Genomic DNA, 17,548 nt, shown 5'->3' on the forward strand with positions numbered 1-17,548 from the left:
TTTATATCCTGACACTTTACTGAATTCCTGTATAAGTTCGAGCAGTTTTGGAGTGGAGTCTTTTGGGTTTTCCACATATAGTATCATATCATCTGCGAAGAGTGATAATTTGACTTCTTCTTTGCCAATTTGGATGCCTTTAATTTCCTTTTGTTGTCTGATTGCTGAGGCTAGGACCTCTAGTACTATGTTGAATAGCAGTGGTGATAATGGACATCCCTGCCGTGTTCCTGACCTTAGTGGAAAAGCTTTCAGTTTTTCTCCATTGAGAATGATATTTGCGGTGGGTTTTTCATAGATGGCTTTGATGATATTGAGGTATGTGCCCTCTATCCCTACACTTTGAAGAGTTTTGATCAGGAAGGGATGCTGTACTTTGTCAAACGCTTTTTCAGCATCTATTGAAAGTATCATATGGTTCTTGTTCTTTCTTTTATTGATGTGTTGTATCACATTGACTGATTTGCGGATGTTGAACCAACCTTGCAGCCCTGGAATAAATCCCACTTGGTCGTGGTGAATGATCTTTTTAATGTACTGTTGAATCCTATTGGCTAGTATTTTGTTGAGTATTTTTGCATCTGTGTTCATCAAGGATATCGGTCTATAGCTCTCTTTTTTGGTGGGATCCTTGTCTGGTTTTGGGATCAAGGTGATGCTGGCCGCATAAAATGAGTTTGGAAGTTTTCCTTCCATTTCTATTTTTTGGAACAGTTTCAGGAGAATAGGAATTAGTTCTTCTTTAAATGTTTGGTAGAATTCCCCCGGGAAGCCATCTGGCCCTGGGCTTTTGTTTGTTTGGAGATTTTTAATGACTGTTTCAATCTCCTTACTGGTTATGGGTCTGTTCAGGCTTTCTATTTCTTCCTGTTTCAGTTGTGGTAGTTTATATGTTTCTAGGAATGCATCCATTTCTTCCAGATTGTCAAATTTATTGCCGTAGAGTTGCTCATAGTATGTTCTTATAATAGTTTGTATTTCTTTGGTGTTAGTTGTGATCTCTCCTCTTTCATTCATGATTTTATTTATTTGGGTCCTTTCTCTTTTCTTTTTGATAAGTCGGGCCAGGGGTTTATCAATTTTATTAATTCTTTCAAAGAACCAGCTCCTACTTTCGTTGATTTTTTCTATTGTTTTTTTGGTTTCTATTTCATTGATTTCTGCTCTGATCTTTATGATTTCTCTTCTCCTGCTGGGCTTAGGGTTTCTTTCTTGTTCTTTCTCCAGCTCCTTTAGGTGTAGGGTTAGGTTGTGTACCTGAGACCTTTCTTGTTTCTTGAGAAAGGCTTGTACCGCTATATATTTTCCTCTCAGGACTGCCTTTATTGTGTCCCACAGATTTTGAACCGTTGTATTTTCATTATCATTTGTTTCCATGATTTTTTTCAATTCTTCTTTAATTTCCCGGTTGACCCATTCATTCTTTAGAAGGATACTGTTTAGTCTCCATGTATTTGGGTTCTTTCCAAACTTCCTTTCGTGGTTGAGTTCTAGCTTTAGAGCATTGTGGTCTGAAAATATGCAGGGAATGATCCCAATCTTTTGATACCGGTTGAGTCCTGATTTAGGACCAAGGATGTGATCTATTCTGGAGAATGTTCCATGTGCACTAGAGAAGAATGTGTATTCTGTTGCTTTGGGATGAAATGTTCTGAATATATCTGTGATGTCCATCTGGTCCAGTGTGTCGTTTAAGGCCTTTATTTCCTTGCTCATCTTTTGCTTGGATGACCTGTCCATTTCAGTGAGGGGAGTGTTAAAGTCCCCTACTATTATTGTATTGTTGTTGATGTGTTTCTTTGATTTTGTTATTAATTGGTTTATATAGTTGGCTGCTCCCACGTTGGGGGCATAGATATTTAAAATTGTTAAATCTTCTTGTTGGACAGACCCTTTGAGTATGATATAGTGTCCTTCCCCATCTCTTATTATAGTCTTTGGCTTAAAATCTAATTGATCTGATATAAGGATTGCCACTCCTGCTTTCTTCTGATGTCCATTAGCATGGTAAATTCTTTTCCACCCCCTCACTTTAAATCTGGAGGTGTCTTCGGGCTTAAAATGAGTTTCTTGGAGGCAACATATAGATGGGTTTTGTTTTTTTATCCATTCTGATACCCTGTGTCTTTTGACAGGGGCATTTAGCCCATTCACATTCAGGGTAACTATTGAGAGATATGAATTTAGTGCCATTGTATTGCCTGTAAGGTGACTGTTATTGTATATGGTCTCTGTTCCTTTCTGATCTACCACTTGTAGGCTCTCTCTTTGCTTAGAGGACCCCTTTCAAGATTTCCTGTAGAGCTGGTTTGGTATTTGCAAATTCTTTCAGTTGTTGTTTGTCCTGGAAGCTTTTAATCTCTCCTTCTATTTTCAATGATAGCCTAGCTGGATATAGTATTCTGGGCTGCATGTTTTTCTCGTTTAGTGCTCTAAAAACATCATGCCAGCTCTTTCTGGCCTGCCAGGTCTCTGTGGATAAGTCAGCTGCCAATCTAATATTTTTACCATTGTATGTTACAGACTTCTTTTCCCGGGCTGCTTTCAGGATTTTCTCTTTGTCACTGAGACTTGTAAATTTTACTATTAGGTGACGGGGTGTGGGCCTATTCTTATTGATTTTGAGGGGCGTTCTCTGAACTTCCTGAGTTTTGATGCTCGTTCCCTTTGCCATATTGGGGAAATTCTCCCCAATAATTCTCTCCAGTATACCTTCTGCTCCCCTCTCTCTTTCTTCTTCTTCTGGAATCCCAATTATTCTAATGTTGTTTTGTCTTATGGTGTCACTTAATTCTCGAATTCTCCCCTCGTGGTCCAGTAGCTGTTTGTCCCTCTTTTGCTCAGCTTCTTTATTCTCTGTCATTTGGTCTTCTATATCACTAATTCTTTCTTCTGCCTCATTTATCCTAGCAGTGAGAGCCTCCATTTTTGATTGCACCTCATTAATAGCTTTTTTGATTTCAACTTGGTTAGATTTTAGTTCTTTTATTTCTCCAGAAAGGGCTTTTATATCTCTCGAGAGGGTTTCTCTAATATCTTCCATGCCTTTTTCGAGCCCGGCTAGAACCTTGAGAATTGTCATTCTGAACTCTAGATCTGACATATTACCGATGTCTGTATTGATTAGGTCCCTAGCCTTTGGTACTGCCTCTTGTTCTTTTTTTTGCGTTGAATTTTTACGTCTTGTCATTTTGGCCAGATAAGAGTAAATGAAGGGGCAAGTAAAATACTAAAAGGGTGGCAACAACCCCAGGAAAATATGCTTTAACTAAATTAGAAGAGATCCAAAATCATGAGTGGGGAGAAAGGGGATAAAAAGACGTTCAAAAAGGAAGAAAGAAAAAAAAAGAAAAGAAAAAAAATTTTTTAAAAAAAAGAAAACACCTGAGAAAAATGTAAAAAAGAAAAAATATATATATTAGATAAACTAGTAAAAAATCGTTAAAAAAGAAAAAGGTAACAGTTAAAAAAAAAATTTTACCCGAAGGCGAGAAGAAAAAGAAAAAAAGAAAAAAAATGAAAAAGAAAAAATTAAATTAACTGCAAGACTAAAAAAAAAAAAATCACAGGAAAAAAGCCATGAGTTCCGTGCTTGGCTTTCTCCTCCTCTGGAATTCTGCTGCTCTCCTTGGTATTGAAACCGCACTCCTTGGTAGGTGAACTTGGTCTCGGCTGGATTTCTTGTTGTTCTTCTGGGGGAGGGGCCTGTTGTAGTGATTCTCAAGTGTCTTTGCCCCAGGCGGAATTACACCTCCCTTACCCGGGGCCGGGGTGAGTAATCCGCTGGGGTTTGCTTTCAGGAGCTTTTGTTCCCTGAGCGCTTTCCGTAGAGTTCCGGAGGACGGGAACACAAATGGCGGCCTCCTGGTCTCCGGCCCGGAGGAGCCGAGAGCCCAGGGCCCCACTCCTCAGTGCGCCCTCAGAGAACAGCGCCCAGTTACTCCCGTCTGCCTGACCTCCGGCCGCGCTCCGAGCTCACCAAGCCTGCGATCGGTTCAAGGTAACACCGAGCTGTGAGCTTACTGTCGGCTCTGTTTCTGTAGCCGGCTTTCCCGTTCCAATACCCGCAAGCTCTGCGACACTCAGACACCCCCGATCCTTCTGTGACCCTGCGGGACCTGAGGCCACGCTGACCCCGCGTGGGCTTCGCCCCGGTTTAGCCTCTGGACTGATGTCCCTCGGCGGAACAGACTTTTAAAAGTCCTGATTTTGTGCGCGGTTGCTCCGCCGCTTGCCGGGAGCCGGCCCCTCCCCCCGGGGTCTATCTTCCCGTCGCTTTGGATTCACTTCTCCGCCGGTCCTACCTTTCAGAAAGTGGTTGTTTTTCTGTTTCCAGAATTGCTGTTCTTCTTCTCTTCGGTCTGCCGATGGATTTTCAGGTGTTTGCAATCTTTAGATAAGCTATCTAGCTGATCTCCGGCTAGCTGAAGCAGTCTCAGCTTGCTACTTCTCCGCCATCTTGACTCCTCCCCCGGGAAGCTCTATTTTTAATTTCTTAAGGAATCTCCACAATGTTCTCCAAAGTAGCTGCACCAACTTGCATTCTCACCAACAGTGTAAAAGGGTTCCCCTTTCTCCACATCCTCTCCAACACACGTTGTTTCCTGTCTTGCTAATTTTGGCCATTCTAACTGGTGTAAGGTGGTATCTCAGTGTGTTTTTCTTTTTTAATTTTTTAAAAGATTTTATTTATTTATTTGACACAGAGAGATCACAAGTAAGCAGAGAGGCAGGCAGAGAGAGAGGGGGAAGCCCGATGCGGGGCTCCATCCCCAGACCCTAGGATCATGACCTGAGCCAAAGGCAGAGGCTTCAACCCACTGAGCCACCGAGGCGCCGCCCTCTCAATGTGGTTTTAATTTGAATCTCCCTGATGGCTAGTGATGATGAACATTTTTTCATGTGTCTGATAGTCATTTGTATGTCTTCATTGGAGAAGTGTCTGTTCATACCTTCTGCCCAATTTTTGACATGATTATCTGTTTTGTGTGTGTTGAGTTTGAGAAGTTCATTATAGATTCTGGATATCAACCTTTTGTCTGTACTGTCATTTGCAAATATCTTCTCCCATCCCGTGGGTTGCCTCTTTGTTTTGTTGACTGTTTCCTTTGCTGTGCAGAAGCTTTTGATCTTGATGAAGTCCCAAAATTACCCCCCCAAAGATACAGATGCAGTGAAAAGGGCCCTCTGTACCCCAGTGTTTATAGCAGCAATGGCCACTGTCACCAAACTGTGGAAAGAACCAAGATGCCCTTTCAACGGACGAATGGATAAGGAAGATGAGGTCCATATACACTATGGAGTATTATGCCTCCATCAGAAATGATGAAAACCCAACTTTTGTAGCAACATGGATGGGACTGGAAGAGATTATGCTGAGTGAAATAAGTCAAGCAGAGAGTCAATTTTCATATGGTTTCACTTATTTGTGGAACATAACAACTAATATGGAGGACATAGGGAGATGGAGAGGAGAAGGGAGTTGATGGAAATTGGAAGGGGAGACGAACTATGAGAGACTATGGACTCTGAAAAACAACCTGAGGGTTTTGAAGGGATGGGGGTGGGAGGTTGGGGGATGCAGGTGGTGGGTATTATGGAGGGCACGTACCGCATGGAGCACTTTGTGTGATACATAAATAATGAATTCTGTTACACTGAAAAGAAATTTTTTAAAAAAGTGAATGATCTTTGTATAGAAAACTACAAAATTTATTTTTTGAAATACAGTAAGGGAACTCTAAGTAAATGGCAAGCTTTAACTTCTTCATGGACAGTAAGAGTATCATCAAGTTGTTAATTTCTCCAAAATTGTCCTCTACATTAATTTCATCCAAAACCCCTATGGGGCTCTTAACAGAATTTGTGAAGTGAATTCTTTGTGTGAAAATATAAAGAGCTATGGCAATCCTGAAGAAAAAACAAGATAGCAGACTTGCCTTATCAGATAATCACATAGTCACAAAATATAGTAGTATACAGCAAAGAAAATGAACCAGACACATGCATCAATGTGAATGAATCTCAAAAAATGTTAACATTGAGCTAAAAAAAATCACAGAATATGTAAAATATCCCATTTTATATATTTCAAAAACAGGGAAGTGAGACTATTTTAGGGATTCATAAACATGAAATAAAACAATGAGGAAAATCATAGGAATTACAAACACAATCCAGAGTAATGGTTACAAAGGACTGATAATTTAAGTTGGGTGGTGAATATATAGGTGTTTGTTATTCAAACTGTCTTCTTACAATCCTCTTTGTGTATGTTTTATAATAAAACAATTTAAAAGATGGAATGCTCAGAAAATAGTCATGTCAAAACCCTAAATAAAGTGTATTAAATTTTGTCATGCTATTTTAGCTTTTAAAAACACGTTAACGATAACTGAAAAAGAACAGGACAGATCCCTCAAAAGTAATCTGTAAGTTTAAAATATTCAATTTTTAAATTGAATATTTTATTTTTGGGCATTACACATTAAATTCCCTCAACTGCCTATTGTCTCCAAATTAAAATGGTTGTGCATTAACTACTGAGCATTCCAAGTTATTTCATGGGGTTGCCCCCAACTGACATTTTAGTTCTGGTGGTGCTTTATAGCCAGTGCAATTATTTGAAAGTCCTTTTTCATAACAGAATGGAAAATTGGAATGTTAAAGTGCTATTAATAATGATATGATGTACGTTTCCTAAATAAGCTACTCAAATATAAAAATTATTTAATGTGCTAAAAGGGGGAATCATATGCTCATTGAACTTAGTCAACTCTTTAAATATGAAAGAAAATTAAAGAACTCTTTTTTTTAAAAAAAAGATTTTATTTATTTATTTGACAGACAGATCACACGTAGACAGAGAGGCAGGTAGAGAGATAAAGAGGAGGAAGCAGGCTCCCCGCTGAGCAGAGAGCCTGATGGGGGGCTCAATTCCAGGACCCTGGGATCATGACCTGAGCCAAAGTCAGAGGCTTTAACCCACTGAGCCACCCAGGCGCCCCCAAAATTAAAGAACTCTTAATCATAGGAAACAAACAGAGGGCTGCTGAAGGGGAGAGGGTGGAGGGATGGGGTAACTGGGGGGACATTAAGGAGGGCATGTGATGTAATGAGCACTGGGTATTATATAAGACTAATAATCATAGGCCTCTACCTCTGAAACCAATGATACATTATATGTTATTTAAATAAAAAATGTTTAAAAGTTTTTAAAAAAGAACATATATAAAATTGAGCAAACCTATCATTAAAGGATGTACTTGGGAATTTCTGGGGAGGGAATGCCACTGCATATTTGTCTATTGTTTTACTTGTACATTGTATTTTCAGGAATTCATTTGTCACTAGAATTGCAGACTGATTTATTGAAAGGTACCCTAAAAATAATATCCAATTACTTTCATTATTCTGTGATTAATCTGTTTCAAATACTGAAGGAAAGGAAACCAGGCAAAGCAAAAAACAGAGCAGCAGCAGCGAACAAAAATACTAGTCTAAGGAGGCTTAGGCTTGGCTGCATTGTGGACCATGTATCCCAGAGTTCATTAATAAATTAAATCGGACATTCCCTCTGATTTCAGTTCATCGGGTTTAAAACTCTACCTCTTAAATAAATGCATTATGTTGCATTAAAATAACAGAAAAGGAAAAAATAATCTCAAAACATGTGCATGTCTGCTAACTGCCAAAGCTTGAAATACAAAGACAAATTTGATGTATAGCACAAGATGTAACTTCTAAAATAAAAGCAACACACTGCTTTATCGGATATGCTACAAACAGCAATCTGACTGGTTTTAGAAAGTGAATGGAATTATAATCAATGAGGGCACCTATTTTTGTTCCATTAGGAGTATACCATCCTAAGTGAGAACAAATGAAATAGAGACATTTACATAAATGCAATTATAAAATAGTATTTTATTATTTTTAATATAGTGCTGTAACATTTCATAATATTGCATACTGCTCAAATGTTGGTTTATTTAGTTAGGGAAGAATATCCTCCCCTCATCCCACTTCCCAATTCGGAATTTGGACACATTATCCTTGTAGAGCCCTACCATATGGGCTCCTAATGTCACATTTTGTAAAACAGTAATGCTATGAACTAAAATGAGTAAAGGTTAACAACAATTACTTTGATTTCACAGTTTCACAAAGCAGCCAGTATATTGCTGAATTGAGAACAGCAACAAAAAATCACTAAGACTTTGAATTAGAGTTACCCTTTTCCATAATGCTCCTTAAGAAAAAAATACGAGGCAAAGGTAATGCTTCTTTTAGTCCTTTATTCAACAAATCAACCTTTACCTTGCAAATAAGTTTTACAGTTACCAAATGATGTTATTTCTGTGCCAGCAGACTTTTTATGTGTTTGGTTTTTTTGTTTTTGTTTTTGTTTTTTTGCTTTCTTGTTCTGGTGCTACCAGTTAAGTGAACAAAATGACATTAAAATGAAAGTTCTAGGAACACGTTTCAAAATAAAACCTGTTAAAGAAAACCAGGCTAGTGAGTCAGGTACTTACAAATACAAAACAAGTAAGCATAATTGCATAGATTAACTAGTACAAATTCAGACAAAATAAAACAATGAATTTAATTAAATAAATGTAAAAGGCTCTTGCAAGTGTTTTCTTTTTTTCCATTAATGTTGCATGCACTTCCCTTTTACAACATGTTTTAATTTTTTTTTTTTTTTTTGGCACAATTGCTCTTGAATTTAAATATATGTTTTTAGGAGAGCAAGTTAAAAAAAGAGATTTTTTTTTCCATAACGTTAAGTGAGATTAATGAAAATACATTTTGGAGCATTTTAAATATTTTATTTGAAAAGTGTAGTCATATAAAAAAAAATTTTAGTAACAAAGTATTTGCTAGTCTTGGTTCAATGAAGTCATCAGTATGTCCATAGCTGGTCCCAACTATTAGATAGATACTCACTCCCTCTTGCATTCAAATCTAATCAAATTAATTACCCAAATAACAGATCTAAAAAATTAAATATGAGTCTATATTTAGATGCTTGAAATACGGTTAGAGATAGAAGATTTTACTGGCAAAATTTAAAAACTGTCTCCTCAAAAATCATTTTATATGTGTGTGGGTATGCACACACATATGTATTATTTTTCCTTCTATAAGAACTATTTTGTTTGAAAGACTTGGCTTATTTATTAATGTGACTACAGGGTCCTCAAAATAAAAGCAGGCACAGCTGGTTAGTTTATGAATTATGCTGGATTATCAAGTTCAATTGATTAGAAAGAGTGGAATACCCTGTCACCTGATACTTAGACCCATCTGTACCACAAAAAAATGTTTATCTCATAAATTCACCATCAATTTGATAATCTTTGATATAACTACCCTGTTCTTTTGACTATACATAACACAAGAGAAAAACTTGTTATACTAAACTTTCTAACTTCCACTACAATAAAAAGGGCACAGATACAATCCTCTACTTAACAATATATAAAAAGGGGTTTGGCAGATACAGTCAGCATTATGGACACCATTTAAACCTGTATTTTATAGCTGTAGGTATTAAGTGTCTTGCCAAAAGCATAGTTTCATGATACATAATTTACAAAGTGTCATACTATTTAAAAGTATTCCTATATACATTTTCTTTTTGTAACATGCCTCTGATTTCCAGCAGAAACATTATAAATGCTATCATAAATGAAATCTTTCTTTACAGAATAGACTATGAATCATATCAAAAATGCTTTAGTTCCCATCTTAAAACAGTTGTATACTAATTTTTAAATAAGTACTTTAGGTATATAATTAGAAGTGTAAATAGCCTGCATATAACTATAAACGAAAAGACTGAGTTCAACAGTACCACAGCTGCTTAGAAAGCTCTACCAAGTACATCACTGTGAAAATAACACACAGACACCATTTACATATGTATCTATAAATAAATATATATATATACTTTTCCTACTGAAACTTTTTTTTAAAATCTTTATGGTTTGAAGAGGTTTTTGCTGTTAAAACATAAAACATGTATATCATGTTGACCAATCTTACACAAATGTAACTTAATACACTGATTTACAACAAGCAGCAGTATGGCCCTCCAACTATTATGAAAAAATGAAAAAAACAATTCCTAGTACAGATTTCAACTATATTAAAGAGTCCTTAGCAATTTTCATTAGTGTCATCCTTTAGTGTCCAAACATTAAGTCCATTTAATAAAATTTAACACGTAACAAGGTGATCTCTTCAGGATAATTTTGTCATTCAAGTACCCAAGTTTATTATTACACAGAAAGTGAAACTTTTCAATGACTGCTCTGAAAAAAATCAGAGAAAAGATTACAGTATTATTTTTGCTATGTAGCACTACTTTAGATTCATGATGGCATCTCTATCACGATGCTTATTAAAATGAAGAGTGAAAAAATAATAAAACACTATTTCAAAAATGGTAGCATTTTTGGTCAAAATACAAAATATACTAATATAATAGCATTTACATGTTAAAAACACAAATATTTAAATGTTGTGTAATCATCTTAATGTGTTCAACATGAAGAACAGCTTTTCTCTTCACAATTGCCACATTTTAATTGATTATCAGTACAATACTTCTATGTTTTATAAATAAATTTTACAGGTTTTCTGCTGTAATTTTTTTTTTGCAAAGTATAACCTACAGCACAGTGATTTATAATTTAAGGTAACAGATATTTTCACATTCTAATTTAGCTTTTACACTATTTCATGCTTCTGAAGCTTTTTTGTTTTTGCTTCAAGATAGAGGTAGATTTAGTAGATTGGGCATGTCAGACTTACTGCCAAAATGCAATTATCAGCTGTACTGCCAATGTGCAGTTTCCAAGATGCGAGAAAAAAAACTCAGAACCATTATATATAATACTTTATCGAAGTTCTCCTTTTCAAGCTTAAGTTATTAAATAATTTCATATATATTTAATTGCTCACAAAGTTACAAAAAATAGGTAAGACAATAAAAACACAAATATAAGTACACCAAAATAAAAAAACTAAAATGAAAGATTGCATCTGAATGGAAACTTCTTTTGTTTTGCTTTTTAAAAGTGCATCAACTTTTCCCTTTTCCTAAGTAAAAACACAGCAAACATTCCTACTGATACTGTAACAAAGAGATCTCTGAAACTATCTTTCATAGCCAGTAATTTTTACCCCACCAAGTTAAAGTTGAAATCCTTCCATTGGTGCTTCCTGCTGCTGAAATACGAACTGTTGCTGACTTTCATCCACCTGAGGTACAATGCTGGGGTCATCTTCCTCTACACCAAAGTAATGTTCAATCAGATCAAAAGCCTTTTGGTAAATTTCCTGATTTTCATGGCTTTGCAGAAATTCAATTTTATCCAGACCTGTTTTACATATATATACATATATAAAGAAAACTGTTACTCAAGTTTCATTATATATGTGAACCAAAATAATGAAAACATAGCATTTGTCAGTCTATCATCAATGGGGGTGTTGTTTCTATCTAATTCTTGCACATACTGAGAGCCAACACAATTTATGTCTTAAACTTCAAGAATGACAGCATAAGGCAGTGTGGTAAAAGCACCAGCCTGGGAATCAAGAGATCATAGACTCTACCTTGTTAGCTGTGTGATTTTGACCAAATAACTTTGGTTTCTCTATACTTTAGTTTCTCAATTTTAAAATCAATTTCTCAACTTTAGATTATGTAACTCTACACGTCCTTTCCAGAGTAATTATGTTATTTATAAAAAGCACAAAAAAGGAAAAGCACCAAAACAAACACAAATGAAGACACAAAAGGTGAGCAAACTAACATACATTCTCTCAGAGATAGAATCCAAGGAGATCAATATGGAATGAGTATTATTTACAAATCCAATATAGCTATTGTATAATATGCCAAAAGTATAACCTATAAGTGAAACTGAAAAAGCCTATTTTTACAAAATTAACAAAATCTAGAGCACTCTATTTTATTGCCTACAAGAAGAAAAATCTACACTTAGTCTGGGTGATGCTGAATATATTTTTCATTTAATTACAGGAAAACCTCTTCAACTGTATCATTGCAGAATAGTACTGAAGTACCAGCCAGAGCAATTAGGCAACAAAAAGAAATTAAAGCCATCTAATTCAAAACGGAAGAAGGGAAACTGTCACCATTTGCATGCTATCATATATAGAAAATCCTAGACTCCACCAAAAACCTTAAAACTAATCAATGAATTCAGTAAAGTAGCAGTATATAAATAAAATTAGTACAAAAATCTATTGCATTTCTATACATCCATAACAAACTATCAGAAAAAGAAATTAAAAAATAATCCCATTTACAAGTGCATCAAAAATAATAAACTACCTAGGAATAAATTTAACCAAGGAGGTGAACGACCTGGACATTAAGAACTATAATGAAAGAAACTGAAGACAGTACAAATAAATGGAAAGATATTCTGTGCTAATGGGTTGGAAGAATTAATATTGTTAAAATGTCTATTCTACCCAAAACAATCTACAGATTCAATATACTCTGTGTCAAAATTCCAATGGCATTTTTCCAGAAATAGAACAAATAATCCTAAAATAAACATAAATATATTTGAGAGAGAGAGAGCACAGAAGGAGAGTGAGAGGGAGAAGCAGATTCCCCACTGGACAGGGAACCCGATATGTGGCTCGATTCCAGGGCCCCAGGGTCATGACCAGAGCTGAAGGTAGACACTTAATTGACTGAGCCACTCAGGTGCCTCTTTATAGAAGCACACAGAACCCCAAATAGCCAAAAGCAGCTTTAAAAAAAGAACAAAGCTGGAGACATCATACTCTCTGATTTCAAACTGTATTACAAAGCTGTAATAATAAAAACTTACTAGCATAAAAACAGATCGATGGAATAGAGAGCCCAGAAAGAAACCCACATATAAAATCAATTAATTTACTACAAAGAAGCAAAGAATGTAAAATACAATGGGAAAAGGGCAGTCTTTTCAAAAAATGGTGCTGGAAAACTGGACAATCACACACAAAATAGTGAAACTGGGCCACTAACATACACTGTACACAAAAACAAACTCTGTATACATTACTTGAATGTAAGATCTGAAACCATAAAGTAGAAGAAAACATCAGTGATAAACTTTTGACACTGGTCTTGTCAATATTTTAGAATTGACACCCAAAGCAAATACAACAAAAGTCAAAATAAACAAGTGGGATTACATCAAACTAAAAAAAGCTTCTGCACAGCAAAGGAACCCATCAACAAAATCAACGAAATGAAAAGACAACCTATAGAATAGAGACAATATTTGCAAGTCATATACCTTAAGGAGTTAATGCCCAAAATACATAAAGAACTGAACACCAACTCAACACCCAAAACAAGCAATCTGGCTAAAATATGGGCAGAGGACCTGAACAGAAACTATTCCAAAGAAGACAGATATCCAACAAGCACCTGAAAAGGTGTCCAACGTCAGTAATCATTAGGGAAATTTAAATAAAAACTGCAATGAAAATAATTGCCTCACATCTGTTAGAATGACTATTATCAAAAAGACTAGATATAACAAGTATAGGTAGATGTGAACAAATGAGACCCTGGTGCACTGTTGGTAGGAATGTAAATTGGTGCAGCCACTATGGTAAACAGTACAGAGGTTCTTCAAAAATTAAACTACGCCCAAAAAACAGAACTATCACTTAATTTAGCAATTCCACTTCTGGGTATTTATCCAAAGAAAATGCAAACACTAAGTAGAAAAGACATCTGCTATCCCAACGTTCACTGAAGCACTATTTAGGGTGGCTAAGATATGTGAGCAACATAACTGTTTACTGACAAATGAATGGATAAAAAGAAAAAAAATGTACACATGTATACAATAAAATATTCAGCCATAAAAAAAGAATGTAATCTTGTCGTTTGTGACAACACGGATGGACCTTGATGGCATTATGCTAAATAAAATTAGCCACAGAGAGAAAATAATCTCACACATATGTAAAATCCAAAAACAAACAACAACAAAAAATACCAAGCTCATAGATACAGAGAATGGACTGGTGGTTGCCAGTGGGGAAAGTTGGCAAAATGGGTGAAGGAGGTCAAAAGGTACAAACTTCTAGTTATAAATAAGTCATGGAGAAATAACGTATAGCATGGGCACTAGAGTTAATAATATTGTATTATGTATTTATAAATTGCTAAGAAAGTAAATCTTACAAGTTCTCATCACAAGAAAAACATTTTGTAACTGTATGGTAATGGTTGTTAACTAGACTTACTATGGTGATCATGATAGTTTTACAGCATATACAAACATGGAATCATTATGTTGTATACCTGAGGGCAACTTGTAATATTATATGTCAGTTAAAAAGAAGACTTGACTGTAATGATACATTTTGAAGTGACTGCTTACCATATGCTTCTTCAATGAGAGCACAGTATGGATTAATGCCTATTCCATTCTGCTTAGATTCTTGTTCTCCAAGACGTAAAATATTTTCAAGTCCATTTAAAGCCACTTGGACTATTTTAGAGTCCATAACAGTCAACAGGTCACAAAGTGGTTTAATGCAACCTAAGGCTACCAAATACCTTCAGAGTAATTTTAAAAAAAGTGGAGGGAAAAAAAAAACATTTAGAAAGACTTAAATATTATTTATAGCAAATATTCTTCAGTGAACTGTTCAATAAACAATTAAGAAAAGTATCTTTATACAAACTCGACATTAAAATATTTAAATTCTCACTTACATAGGAACCTGAAAACTTTTTACTCTATATTCATTTAACATAATTAGCAATAAATGAGATTACAAATATTACAAAAATACACATACAAGTAAATCGTTACTTGGACTGTTTCTGCACGGCATATGAATAGTATTAAGAACAACAGTGGTTTCAAGGTGCCAATATTTAAAGGTGAGTCTATGTGCACATACTAGGGTCATATAGAAGTAGGCAGAAATGAAGAGGGATAAGGAATACCTAAATCAAATTTCTCACAAAAACAATCATAGCTGATGCTCTAAAATACCACCTATGTTTCAGAAGCAATACTGAATACTGAATACTACATTATGAATAATTTTAATAAACAATGTTCACAAAGTCATTCCATTCATTTTTTAATACTTTGTTCTTTTCTAGTTTTTATTAGCTCTTTTCCATTCTCTATAATATAAACAAAGTAACTGATTTATTTAGTTGGCAAAAAGTCCATTAAAGCTAAAGAAAAAACACATGTACTTGTTTGAAGCTAGACTGCATGGCTTCAAGTCCCAATTCCACTCATTAGTTGTGTGACTTTGAGTGACTGCTCTATGCCTAAGTTTCTCCATCTTAAAATGGAGATAATAACAGTACCAAGCTCAGACAGTTGCTACAAAAATATAATTAAGCATTCAATAAAAGTTAATTTCTTTTATCAGGGAGATAAAAATATATGTTTATAAAAAATAAAAAATTATATTAAAAAAAAAAAAAAAAGAAACCAAAAAAAAAAAATAAAATAAAATGTGGTTAGTTTAAAAAAAAAAAAAAGTTAATTTCTTTTTTTCTTTTTTCCAAAGATTTTATTTATTTATTCTACAGAGACACAGTGAGAGAGGAACAGAAGCAAGGGGAGAGGGAGAAGGAGAAGCAGGCTTCCCACTGAGCAGGTATCCTGATGCAGAGCTCAATCCCAGGCCCTGGGATCATGACCTGAGCTGAAGACAGACACTTAATGACTGAGCCACCCAGGTACCCCTCAAAGTTAGTTTCTACTCTTTTTTTTTTTTAATTACATACCTTCACTAGAGCACTCAATTGCCATATACTATAGCTAATCGATATATTTATTGATTGAATATTTCTTAGAGGTATGAAGTTAAAGGACATAAAATACATGAAGGTATCGGATACACCCTTGGCATTTAATAACTGAAATGACTTAGCACAACAACTGGCAATATGAGACATTCAATAAATATTAGTGGTATGCATGCTGAAACTAATTTGTAATCAAGATCTCCTCCCATATATGTAGAATTAATGAAATGATGAAAATGGTAAGAAGAAATAATGATCTCAGTTTGGACACTCGATTCACACCAATAAATTTAAGTAATAATATATGGACTAGACATAATAATGAAAATAATTAAACAAAGAAACTTTGGTTCCCAAAGAAGATAAAAATAATATTAGCTGATAAAAAAAAAAAATGAGAGCCGACCCTGTACACTGTTGGTGGGAAATGCAAGCTGGTGCAACCACTCTGGAAAACAGCATGGAGGTTCCACAAAAAGTTGAAAATAGAGTTACCATATGACCCAGCAATCGCACTACTAGGTATTTACCCTAAAGATACCAAATGTAGTGATCTGAAGGGGTACGTGCACCCAAATGTTTATAGCAGCAATGTCCACGATATCCAAACTATGGAAAGAACCTAGATGTCCATCAACAGATGAATGGATAAAGAAGATGTGGTACAGATATACAATGGAATACTATGCAGCCATCAAAAGAAATGAAATCTTGCTATTTGTGACGACATGGGTGGAACTAGAGGGTATTATGCTTAGCAAAATAAGTCAATCAGAGAAAGACAATTATCATATGATCTCCCTGATATGAGGAAGTGGAGAGGCAACGTGGGGGGTTTGGGAGGAAAGGAATAAATGAAACAAGATGGGATTAGGAGGGAGTCAAACCATAAGAGACTCTTAATCTCACCAAACAAACTGAGGGTTGCCGGGGGGAAGGAGGTAAGGAGAGGGTGGTGGGGTTATGGACACTGGGGAGGGTATGTGCTATGGTGAGTGCTGTGATGTGTAAACCTGGCCCCTGTACCCCTGGGGCTAATAATACATTATATGTTAATAAAAAAATTAAAAAATTAAAAAAAAATGCAAGCTAGAACAAGGGGAAGACCTTGTTTTATTATTCTTTATATTCATAACATAATGAGATGGAAATGTAATAGAAAGAGGTAGAATGGAAGAGATGCTATCAATATATAAAAATATAAATCTTAGACGCAAGATAATAGCACAAACGAAGGCAGTAAGGCAAAGCTGTCACAACAGGTTATCTCAAAATTCTCTCAGCAATTTGTAAAATAGCTAGCAGCTGCCTTATTTTATAAATTAAGACATAAATTAAATATTCATTAGAAAATACTTCCTAAACAGTCACTTCAAGAAACCCAAAGAGTCCTGAATTTCACAGACAAATCCATGGAACAAGAAGATTCTGTAGGAAGTCAGGCTTTTATGCAAGTGCAAAGTAGAACCTTGTTATGGGGCAAAAGAGAGTAAAAAGCACAAGATAAAAAGAAATTTAGGAATCAATTCTGATCATAAAAGTTGTGAAGATTACAAATAATGATAATATTAGCTAATCTTAGTAGAGAACTTAATGTTTAGGTACCACGTTAAGTGCTTTAAATGTATGAATCCCAGGGTGCCTGGGTGGCTCAGTGGGTTAAGGCCTCTGCCTTTGGCTCAGGTCATGATCCCAGGGTCCTGGGATCAA

At 35.3% G+C, this 17,548-nt stretch overlaps 1 protein-coding gene across 2 annotated transcripts in view; it reads right to left on the reverse strand.

The window, feature by feature from the left end:
* Positions 1-8,280: 8,280 nt before the first annotated feature.
* KPNA5 (karyopherin subunit alpha 5) overlaps positions 8,281-17,548 on the reverse strand; it is a 49,978-nt gene continuing 40,710 nt past the window's right edge. Inside the window, exons 13-15 of one of the 2 annotated variants that reach the window (XM_082730125.1) lie at positions 14,439-14,617; positions 11,199-11,390; positions 8,810-10,319 (exon numbers count right to left, since the gene is read on the reverse strand). In XM_082730125.1, the coding sequence (XP_082586251.1) occupies positions 11,203-11,390; positions 14,439-14,617 (367 nt within the window). In that variant the 3' untranslated portion in view covers positions 8,810-10,319; positions 11,199-11,202. Of the gene's footprint in view, positions 11,391-14,438; positions 14,618-17,548 lie in introns of both variants that reach the window. The other variant, XM_082730124.1, reaches the window with a different exon arrangement.

This window comes from Mustela nivalis (assembly GCF_964662115.1).
Source record: "Mustela nivalis genome assembly, chromosome: 5".
In the NCBI taxonomy this organism is placed as follows: Eukaryota; Metazoa; Chordata; class Mammalia; order Carnivora; family Mustelidae; genus Mustela; species Mustela nivalis.